Source organism: Polyodon spathula, chromosome 12 (genome assembly GCF_017654505.1).
Source record: "Polyodon spathula isolate WHYD16114869_AA chromosome 12, ASM1765450v1, whole genome shotgun sequence".
Taxonomy (NCBI): Eukaryota; Metazoa; Chordata; class Actinopteri; order Acipenseriformes; family Polyodontidae; genus Polyodon; species Polyodon spathula.
Window position 1 is genome coordinate 34,787,536 of NC_054545.1, and position 11,863 is coordinate 34,799,398.

At 39.0% G+C, this 11,863-nt stretch overlaps 1 protein-coding gene across 1 annotated transcript; it reads right to left on the minus strand.

Moving 5' to 3' along the window:
- Nucleotides 1-4,060: 4,060 nt before the first annotated feature.
- On the minus strand, nucleotides 4,061-6,622 carry LOC121324740 (proteinase-activated receptor 4-like). Its single transcript, XM_041266889.1, has 2 exons — nucleotides 6,509-6,622; nucleotides 4,061-5,870 (listed from the first exon to the last, which is right to left on the minus strand). The coding sequence occupies exons 1-2, from the start codon at nucleotides 6,597-6,599 to the stop codon at nucleotides 4,759-4,761; spliced, it is 1,203 nt and encodes a 400-aa protein (XP_041122823.1). The 5' UTR covers nucleotides 6,600-6,622; the 3' UTR covers nucleotides 4,061-4,758.
- Between the last annotated feature and the right edge of the window lie 5,241 nt (nucleotides 6,623-11,863).

Here is an 11,863-nt window from a genome sequence, read left to right on the forward strand (position 1 = left end):
CCCCCCCCCCCCAAAAAAAAAAACATGTTTATATTTTAAATGTTGTCCTAAATATGCTTTACTGTAATAACACTGGTATCTAGAAGTAACACAGTTTGTCGTTGTATCAAACGGTGCCATTTTAAAACTTGAATTTTGAGTTAACCACTTCTGTCTCCATTATGAATCAGACAACAGTAATTCCAGTTATTTACACTAAAACCAGTATTTGAGCACAATTACTGTTCTGCTTTTTCCTGAGATATCCTGTCTTGATTTAGCCAGGCAGGCTGCGGATCTATGCGGCTATCATGGGTGCCCGACAGCTTCACTAGCTCAAATCCACCACTAGGTGTCACTGTGGGGCAAGCCGTTTGAAAGGTGGTTCCAGATTAAGGGGTTAAACTGAAGTAATGTTCGTGCAAACACAATATTGTTTAGAAGAGAACAAAAAGGTTATTTGAAGACAAAGTAGGTGCAGTCTGTCCCGTTTGTCTCATCACACAGCCAGCTGTGCACTTTACCTAACATTACGCCAACTGGATACAGAAAAACAAATGTACTTTTTCATGTTTTTGAAGCATGCAATCCAGGAACTCCACTTTGTTCATAAAACTGATAAAGGTCCAAAGAGGTTGGGTAGCAAAATAAGGCTGTTTTAACCTGCAACTTTGTCACTTTGCAGTGCTTTAGTATTATGAGATTACTACGTGTGATGAAATAACAGGAAATGTCCTGATGAACACCAAGCACGGTGAATTCAGAGTGAATCGTGTACAGCTATGGCTATCAGTTTTGCATCACCTACAATTTTAGGATTGAGACATATATTAATATATATATATATATATATATATATATATATATATATATATATATATATATATATATATATATATATATATTATATATGGGGATATATGAACAGGGACTCAACAGGGACTATTAGGGAGTGTTGTATTATTCTTGCTTTCCGCATCTGATAGTGTCACTTGAGCATCTTCTCTGGCTGCTGTCACCTAGACTCCCATTTATCAACTTATTTATAGGATTTTCTAGAGCTAACCTTGCTGTTCTGTTACATTTTAAAGTGTTGGTCTTTTACAACATGTTGCTTCTCTGTAACTGTATTTTGTTTTCACAATAACTGTAAATATTGTTTGTGTTTATGTCTGTGGTTTCTTTTTTTAACGCTGTGTGCATTTACTGAGACATATTTTATGACCAAATATTTTAAATCTGTTAAGAATGAAGGATTTGTAAAAGAACATTTGTTACATGTTAATATCTTATTAAATTAATGGGTTTTTGTTTTTTATTCTGAATAATGTACACTACCTTTCTGATTGTTTGTTTTTTTTGCTGCCACTAACTCAGCTAATTTCTAGCTGAATGCAGATCATTTTCTTGGCAGAATCTCTTCCCCCTGTAGCAGCAGCAGTTTCACTTCTTCATAATCAGGGTTTGAACTTCACACATCTGCTGATTTTGTAGTCTGGACTGGCTTCTTTCCTGTTACTAATCAGAGATGCTCTAAAGAAAGGTAAGGGAATCCAGCAGCAGATTGCAGCAATATGATAAGAACCAAGTTACATCATCATCCTACTGTATTTATTTTAAACCATAACTCTGTCCACCAAAGAAAGTGAATGAAGTGCTACCCACAGGTCCTCTGGACCCAAGTATTCACCAGTGCAGAAACCAGCAAGAACAGCAACATACAACTGCCGCTGACCTGACATGAAAATAGCAGTTATGGGTTAAATCACATTACAGTATGCACTGAGCCCTGAGTCTCGCTGAGTCTCTGACGAATAGGGAAATGAAACATTTTCCTAACCATTATCCAAGACGTGACAGACAAGTAAACAGTAGTGTGTGTACAGTAGGATGTGTGCAACCGTATATGAATTATTTATAATATAAATAATTTCGCTCTTATATATATATATATATATATATATATATATATATATATATATATATATATATATATATATATATATATATATATGATATATATATATATCCACACAGTCTCATCACACTACTTCTTCAAGGTCTATATGCTGTATAGATTCACATAGACCTGAATCCACATTAGTGCTAGTATTTCATAAAATAAGTACAGTAACCCTATTGTTATGTATTGAATCATGCTTTTCATGAAACCAGTTTTGGTTTCAGATAGGGCTAGAAGTTTATACTCATTTTTCAAAGCAATGCTTAACCTAGATGATGTTTTACAACACTAAAGAGCAGTCCTTTTAAAAAGACGCCTTAAACACTCCTTCTGGGACAAAACAGCCACCACCGTGCAGCCACGCCTACAAAACAAAGTCATTGATCAATTGAGTGGATAATTGATCTGTTTCCTGATAAGACTGACTGACTGGTTTAAACTGAAGTGCTGGTTGTATTTTGGCAGGCTAAGAATCTGAGGAGCATCCTGTACAAGATTCTCTTTTAATATTCTCAATGAAGTGATATTCAGGGACTGCTAAATTAAAACTCTTCTCAAACCTTACTTGAGACTATGTGTCCTCACTCAGCTGTGCTCTGCACATGGCTTACCTTAAATGAGAAAAGTGAACATGCAAGCATGACACCCACACTACAGGTATATAAAAAAAGAGGTTATGAAAATGCAAGGTGTAGAATTACAGCAGGTAAAACATAGGATTAATTAAAAATGTAATATAAGGCTAGATTAGCTGTATTTTTATATATACTTTACCAAACCTCTCTGGGCTTTACAATGCTTACCTATGCCCTATGATTGATTACACTTTGCCATGCTTTTGCAATGTTAAAATTTTCTAAATGTAGTATCAAGCGTTCACTGATTATGCATTTTTAAAGTACACAGTAACATGCAATATTAATGTTATATTAACATAATTCAACAACATCGTAGATTGTGATTTTGAGAAAGCAATATATATATATATATATATATATATATATATATATATATATACACACACACACACACACACACACAGTGCCTATAGAAAGTTTACACCCCCTTGAACTTTTTTCACATTTTGTTGTGTCAGTGCCTCAGAGTTTCATGCATTTAAGTGAATATTTTTTCCCCACTTGTCTACACACCATACTCTACACTGTTAAAGGGGAAAAAAGTTTTTATTGAGAAAAAAATTATATATTAAAAATGCAAAACTGAAAGATCATAATTGGATAAGTCTCCACCCCCCTGAGTTAATACTTGGTGGAAGCACCTTTGGCAGCAATTACAGCTGTGAGTCTGTTGGGATAGGTCTCTACCAATTTTGCACAACTAAATTTGGCAAATTTTGACCATTCTTCTTTACCAAACTGTTCATATTTTTGCTTGTATTTAGAATGGGACTCTGACTGGGCAACTCAAGGACATATGTTCCTTAGCCACTCCAGTGTAGCTTTGGCTGTGTGCTTTGGGTCGTTGTCATGCTGAAAGGTGAACTTCTGTCCCAGTTTCAGCTTTCTTGCAGAGGGCAGCAGGTTTTTCTCAAGGACTTCTCTGTACTTTGCTCCATTCATTTTCCCTTCTATCCTAACAAGTGCCCCAGTCCCTGCTGAACATCGCCATAACATGATGTTGCCACCACTATGTTTCACAGCAGGGATGGAGTTCTTTGGGTGATGCACTGTGTTGGGTTTACGCCAAACATAACGCTTTGTCAGACCACAAAACCTTTTGCCACATGGCTACAGAATCTCCTGAGTGTTCTTTGCACACTTCAAACAGGATTCAAGATGGGCTTTCATGAGTAATGGCTGCCTTCTTGCCACCCTACCATACAGGCCAGATCTGTGGAGAGCTTGGGATATTGTTGTCACAGGCACACTTTTACTAGTCTTAGTCATAAAAGCCTGTAGGTCTTGTAAAGTTGCCATTGGCCTCTTGGTAGCCTCTCTGATCAGTCTCCTTCTTGCTCGGTCATCCAGTTTGGAGGGACGGCCTGATCTAGTCAGGGTCTTGGTGGTGCCATACACCTCTACTTCTTAATAATCATCTTGACCGTGCTCCAAGGGCTATTCAAGGTCTTTGATATTTTTTTATACCCATCTCCTGATCTGTGCCTTTCAACAACTTTGTCCCGGAGTTCTTTTGAAAGAGCATTGATGCTCATGGTTGAGTCTTTGCTTTGCATTACCCAGGAGAGGGAACCTACACGAAGGTGGTGGCCACTTAACTTGGTATGTGATTTTGAAGGCGACTGGTTACACCTGAGACACACACACATACAATGCTCACCCTTTATAATGCTCCTCGATATAGTGGGGAATCGGTTATGACACGGGAGAGTCGTGGCTCCCATTTGCTTCATAATGCCATTACAGTAACCCTTTTATACCCGTTATAAGGCGGAACACAAATAGCACGGTCTTGTTAACTATGGCTCCCCAATACAGCGTTATAAAGGGTAAGCAGTGCAGTAATGATAAGAGCACACGTGCATCATAAAGAATATAGTCTGCTTTTGTTAGAGCCCAAAACATCTACAAAATCTGAGGACTTACATAAAGAAATAGGATTTTCTGAAATTTCATTTACAGAACAAATAAATGTATCTACAGTACAAACAATCTATACAAAAGCATGTTTGTCAGGTATTGAGCAGAATTACAGGATTTCTCATTCGCAACAGTTTCTCAAACTTTCATCTTTTAAAGATGCAAAATCTCTTGTATTCCTCTTTTTAAGAACTAGTATCCTCTTAAAGGAAAGAAATGCTCTAATAAAAACTAATTTTAATATTTAGAAATTTCACATTATAAAGTGGATGTAATGTTAAAGAGCACACATGTTGTCTCTAAATGGATTGAATTCATACCCGCGTTTACACTTGTGTGCTTCATGGCTTCTCCAGACTTGCTCCTGTTTGATAAGTACACATCCCCTGTCCTTTGGGAGCTCTGGGTCTCACTGTTTTGGCTGACCCACCCAGCTGCCTCTCTCACTTTGGCTCTGAAATCGTCCGACACGTAGTAATAAATGAAGGGGTCGATGCAGCAGTTGAAAGTGCTGAGAGCCAGGCTGATGAGGTAGGGTAAGTACAAGGCACTGGCCTTCTCCACGTGAGATTCGGAGTAATGGAGAAGCAAGATGACGTTGCTGGGAAAGAAACACGCGATGAAAACCACAGGCGCCAGGGCTGTGATCTTTATTGTGCGGTTGTACCGCTCCCTGCTCCTCCTCAAGGCCCACAAGATAGAAATGTAGCAGAAAAATACAGCAGAAAACGGAATCAGGAATCCAGACCCAAACAGAAGGAGGAAACAGTAGAAGAACAAATTTGTCTGCAGCTCTTTGGGCAAGGCGTCGTGACAGGTGGTGAAGTTGGTGTTTTCGAAGGAGTAGGACTGCTGAGTGAAGACAAAGGGTGACATGGACCCCACGACAGTGACCCAAACCACCACACAAGCAGAGGCAGCCATCTTACTGCTTCTGAAGCTCTTTGCTGAGAATGGGTGGACCAAGGCGATGTATCTGTCAATGCTGATGAACATGAGGCAGAGGATGGAGCCATACATATTTCCATAGAAGCCCGCAGTGAGGGTCCGGCACAGGGGCTCCCCGAAGATCCAGTGGTTGCCCAGGAAGTGGTAAGTGATTTTGAAGGGCAGCAATATGATCAGCAGGAGGTCAGCAATAGCCAAGTTCGTGAGTAATATGGTAGAGGGGGTCCTTTTCATCTTGGCTAACAAGACCCAAAGAGCTGTCATGTTTGCGGGCAGCCCGATGACAAACACAGCCGTGTACAGGATGGGTATCGCCAACGTAGTGACCATACTCGTCAGGTGGGATACGCCGGATTCTTCCAAATCAAAGACTCTCACACCATTCTTGCAACTTTCTTGAATAAGGAATGCTTTGCCTTGTTCTTTAAAAAAAAGAAGGAAAAAAAAGAATGGTCATTGTTTGAATTTCGTTCAGAGGCATTTGATCTGAGAAGCAATTTCTCAATATCATTCAAATAAACATGAAATACAGTAAAACAATGTTGTTGTCCTCTATTAATAACTGATTGGGACCAGGGAGTGTTGGGCTAATCAGATTGTTTGGATACTCTAATTACTGGGATGTTGTTTACTGCACTGTTTACATGACTTTTCCAAAACATCATTTTTAAAAAGATATAACTCTAACCCAATTACCCTTGATATATAACATGAAATGCTGTACATTTCTGTAAATACCAGTGGAATCTAACTAATCAACTATAAAGCATCTCATAATAATCTAATTACATATGTAGTGACAGGGCTACCTTGTATTACAATGTCATTAAAACGTTACTAACCTCCGCAGGTCTATTTGTAACTACTCCACCTGGAGTAAAACCATTCCTGACACTGCTATTACGGTGTGACTCATTTCACTTAAAGGTTAGCCACAAGACAACAAATAAAAAGATAACTAAAGAAAAGTGCAGTCATCTTGTAAAACGAGGTCTTTGCTTCATCAGCACCTTTATCTGCTCCCCCCAAAGTCCTGTTCATTAAAAGCTCAGCCTCTTACTTTTATAACATGGATTTTCAGCGGACAGTCCCGTCCAGGACAGCAGGGCAGCTAGGATGACATAGATCCTTTCAGATTGCTGGCAGTCCATTCTCTTGTGACACTGTGAGGCCAGAGATGGTAATCAGATGCTGTTTGTTGCAAAACAGGAAGTGTGAAGACTTTATTAACTTCTTAGAGTGGGTGATGTGGGTTACTTTTGTCCTTTTAAGGAAGTTCTGTGGTTAGTGTTACTGGCATTAGTTGTCTTGCAAAGAAAACTAAATACGGGCAGTTTTTTGTTGCTGTTGGTAAGTCAAAATATGAATTTAACCAAGCAAATTGCTCTTTATTACAGCTGCCACCACCAGGATGATGTGTGGTGTTAGGCTTGCGCCAAACATAGCGCTTAGTGTTGAGGCCAAAAAGCTCTATTTTGGTCTCATCAGACCATAGAATCTTCTTCCACTTGGTCTCAGAGTCTCCCACATGCCTTCTGACAAACTCTAGCCAAGATTTGATGTGAGTTTTTTTTCAACAATGGCTTTCTTTTTGCCACTCTCCCATAAAGTCCAGTTTTGTGAATCACCCGGACTATTGTTGCCATATGCACAGTGTCTCCCAGCTCAGCCGTGGAACACTGTAACTCCTTTAGAGTTGCCATAGGCCTCTTGGTGGCCTCCCTGACTAGTGCCCTTCTTCCCCGGATACTCAGTTTTTGAGGACGGCCTGTTCTAGACAGATTCACAGTTGTGCCATATTCTCTCTATTTCTTAATAATGGACTTTACTGTGCACCGAGGGATATTCAATGCCTTGGAAATGTTTTTATATCCTACCCGATCAGTGCTTTTGAAGAACCTTATTCCGGATTTGCTTTGAATGTTCCTTCGTCTTCATGATGTAGCTTTTGTTAGGAAATGTATTAATCAACTGCGGGACCTCCCAGAGACAGGTGTATTTAACCTGAAATCATGTGAAACACCTTAATTACACACAGGTGGACTCCATTCAACTAATTATGTGACTTCTAAAGACAATTGGTTGCACCAGAGCTTATTTAGGTGTGTCATAGCAAAGGGGGTGAATAGTTGTGCAATCAATTATTGTCTGTTTTGTATTTGTAATTAATTTAGAAGAATTTGTAGATTTTATTTTTCACTTTCACATTATGGACTTTTTGTGTTGATCAGTGGCAAAAACTCCTAATTAAATCCATTTTAACTCCATGTTGTAACACAATAAAATGTGGAAAAGTCCAAGGAGGGATTAACTGTTGAGAGCCAATGTATAGTAGATATTAGTTTTATTTCCAGTCCCCAAAGCAGCATCTAAGTTTATTTGTCCCTACTTCAGTCCGAAATGTGTTGTGAGCAGTGAGAAAGAATGGTGTTATTAATAGCACCAAGCAGAATGGAAACACTTTTAGAGAACAAAGTGCTTCTTCTGACGTGCCAGACAGAGCGATCTTATGACAAAAACTCAGACACCACGTAATCTTAAAAGATTGTCGCTTTTGTAAATCACTTAATGGAATTGATACGGAAAGCATGCAAGACAATCTTATCAGTGGGAGGCTTGTGCACAATTCATCTTTTTAATTGAGAGTTTAGTTAGAAAGAAACACACCTAACACAGGTGAGCAATTACTCTTTCTTTCTAATGTAAGGCTTGGTGGTCCAGCGGTTAAAGAAAAGGAGGTCCCCAGTTCAATCCTCCAGCTCAGCCACTGACTCACTGTGGGATCCTGAGCAAATCACTTAACCACCTTGTGCTCCATCCTTTGGATGTGACGTGAAACTGAAGTCCTATTGTACGTGACTCTGCAGCAGCAGTTGTTGATGCATGGTACAACCCTCGTCTCTGTAAGTCGCTTTGAATTAAAGCATCTGCTAAATGATTTAACTGCAGTACTGTATCGCGAAAAGATGAAACACCCACATTCAGCTGATGATGCTGCAGAGGAAATGTGATTAACTGGTAACCTGACCAGTAAAGCCCATGATGTCTCCACTGTAAAGAGGGGGTTAACTAGGACTGGAGTGGACCAGCCAGCCAATACAACTTCCAATCCGTTATAGCATGGCTTGTTGCATACACTAAAGGAGATTTTTTTATCAGACTTATGGATCTGCATCGATCTATTAAAAAATAATTCTAATAAGATCAAGCATATGCAGCCTAGCATGTTCACTTGAGGAATGAGGCTATGGATAAATGGAATGAAGTAATTTCAGAATTAACAGAAAAAGAAATAATTCCATACCAGTTTGCTCAATATGTGAATTGTCAATGATCCAAGTACTGATCAATCGATCAATGAAAAACCTTTATTTTTCCGGATGAGTCAATTTAACTAAAATAACACTGGCAATATAATGTATGCGCTGTAGATACACAAATCATGAAAAGTATTTATTAGAAAGGTTTTTGAACCACCTGTAGTTTAAACAAATGTATGCCCGTCTCGTGATCTAGGTAAGGGAAGCATGAAGCATTTTTTTGTCAGTTTGGAGCCCAGGGTGGAAGGTGGAAAGAATAGTAAAACCTTCGATTTTCTCCCCACCGAGATTGACAGAAGCAGGGCACCAAACTGACGAGGCAAGGCAACCACAGGATTAGCTCAAGCGGAGGTCCTATTTCAAACTGGGAGAGATGCTTTTTATCAAAGCCTCACGACAATCAAGGTAATTATCACTTTGCAGAAGCAGTATTTTTCTTTAAAGAAAGAAGATCTTATCGGGTGACAGCCATTATTTTCCTTTCCCACCCTGGCAATTGTGACTGCAAGTCCTGAGCTTCTTTCACTCCATTTTCCCTGAGCGTCGAATGAAAGGAAAACTGAGGCTTTTCACAACCCTTGCTTATAATACAGCCATTCACTCAGGTGTTTCTTTAAGACAAGCATGAAAGAAGGAAAGTGTAGGGTTTGTGAGTGGCCAGGTTGTTGGGTGTTAGAACATAAGAACATAAAAAAAGTTTGGGAACGGGAAGAGGCTCCTCAAGGCTCCTCTCCTAGCGCACCATTTGTTAAGAGGATCTACTTTAATAGGACAGTCTGATTATTTTTTTAATGTCCAAAAATGGCAATAGTTCACCAGGAAGGCTATTCATACATTTATAACTTCTGGTCCAAACATTTGATCAGCTGCCACTTAGGTACTCTTACTTAAGTAGGTAGGTTAGTTATACAAATGTAAGCTCCTGGTGAGACAGAAAATTTAAATCACATTCCTTTAACATAACCTCATGATTTTATTATAATGTGTAATCTTCATCAGAGTTTCATTTTGAAGCAGTGTCTGTCACAAGTATTTGTTTCACTGGGAAACTTCTCCAGGTTTTGGGACTGTTCTGTGTGAGATTTTTTTTTTTTTAGATAATCACATTTAAGTGTCTTATGATTTGTATGGTAATGCATGATAATGTATTTAAATGAGGCACCCCGCTTTGAATAATGAGCTTTATTCACACCATATTTACTAAAGGAAGATAATCATAGTGTGGACCTTCAAGTTAGGGATAATTACTTAATTACTTAGCTTTTAACCACTGATAGGCGCACTGTTTAAACGCATTTTTCTGGGCTAAAATCTACCTTGTATCATAGAGGCATTACTTGCATCAATGTTTTCATATAGAGGAGTGAAAATTACCTGTAAATAACAGGTTATATTAAGTGTGAATAAACATGAATTAATGTTATAATTGTTTAGATTGTATTGTATAGTTCATTACATTGGTACAAATAATAGAGTGATTAAATAAAACACTGGATCAAACCAGGTATTATCATTTAAAACAACCACCGTCACTAGAATTTCTAACTCCTCTGTGTGCAGTTTTAGTTTGCCTGCAGAGGGTGCAGAGGGTTGTGTCTGTTGATCCCTCATTTTAGGTCAATGTAAGCCACCTCCACCTTTCAGAATAAGCCACTGACCAACAGATATGCCTGGACTGCTGGGGCTTTTTATATCATGGTTGTCACAGGTAAGTCTTGGACATTATTGTGCACATTAAATTACAATACATGTAGTGTGCACACTATGGTTGGTAAATTACCAAATAGTGTGCACTTAAATTAATGCATTCTCTGTTAGTAAATGGGACAGTACATTTTGATTTATGGTGCACATTAGGCTCACTACTTAATGTGCACATTACAGGTACATTCAGTGCTCTTTTGAGGCCCTATGAACATTAATAACCCATGCTGAGCTTGGTCAATCTTTGACATTGCATTTCTAAATTGCTCAGTTAGGATGTGTTTGTCTTTGAAAATACCATGTAGTCTTTGCTGCATCCTAACCCTTCAATCCTCTATAAATATTAAAGTATTCAAACTTCACAAGATGGTGCTAATGAGCAGAAACTACATTCTAAGCACAGTACTCTATAACCCCAAAGGGAGGTATCTAAACTAAAAGCATCCTTTAAAATACGTATTTATTTTCAATGTCTTTTACATCACAATACACATTAGCCATGAGAAGTGCTTCTTTCAGACTTGAAAGCACATGACCCATACAAAATGACACCTCTGAATAATCAGAGCTGAAACTGGTCAAGTGTCTTTAACATTCCTGTGTTTTGAGTAGCTTCTGTTTTATCTGCCCTTGTTAGAGCACAGTCCCCAGGGCTCCCCCTCCCAGCTGGTGTCTCCTGTATTAATAATCACATTGATGTTCTAAACACACTTCCTAACAGGCTCACACTGCATCAGGAATGTGCATGTTTGGGTTATTCAGTATTTAGACATGTGCAAATGCATGCAAAAGGAAAGCCCTTCAAAGGCATATTTTCTATTTTAAAAGTTGTGCAGATAACAGTAGGAAATGAACCCAAAATAGCTCATGAATGTTACTGTCGGCTAAATCCTTGTGGCTGATAACTGGTTTGATTAACATGAATTTATGCACAAGCTGGCTGTTTTGTAGAATCACATTCCCCAAGGCCCACTGTAAATAGGATGGATACCCCAGCTACCAAATCAATAAATACAGTGGGGGTGATGGGGGGGGGGGGGTGGTGACCCTGCTTTATCGTTCCATCTTCCTACAATGAAGAAAAAAAAACAAAAACACATTCAACCCACAACATGGAGCCTCCGAGCAGTCACCTCCAAATCTGACCCCACTAATTGAAAAAAAGGGCACACTTTATAACGGAGACAGATGCCCCTCCTCTTTAATTTTACTGCCCATGCAGCGCCTCTAGTGTTGTTATTGCTTCTCCTCCTTACATTAATCTTCCTTTCTTTGGCCTCTCTCTCCGTCTTTCTGTCTCTACCTCCCACTTTCCCTCTCCGCTCCCATCCATTGTGGCCACACTCATTGTAATGTGAGTCTGATTTCATTTCTATGCACTGGCTGGCTTG

Bases quoted from the DNA above. Each gene is read 5' to 3' on its own strand.
- LOC121324740 (XM_041266889.1), bottom strand. From the start codon at position 6,599: ATGGACTGCCAGCAATCTGAAAGGATCTATGTCATCCTAGCTGCCCTG. The intron at 5,871-6,508 runs GTAAGAGGCTGA...TTTTTTTTAAAG, and splicing joins TGAAAATCCATGTTATAAAA to AACAAGGCAAAGCATTCCTT.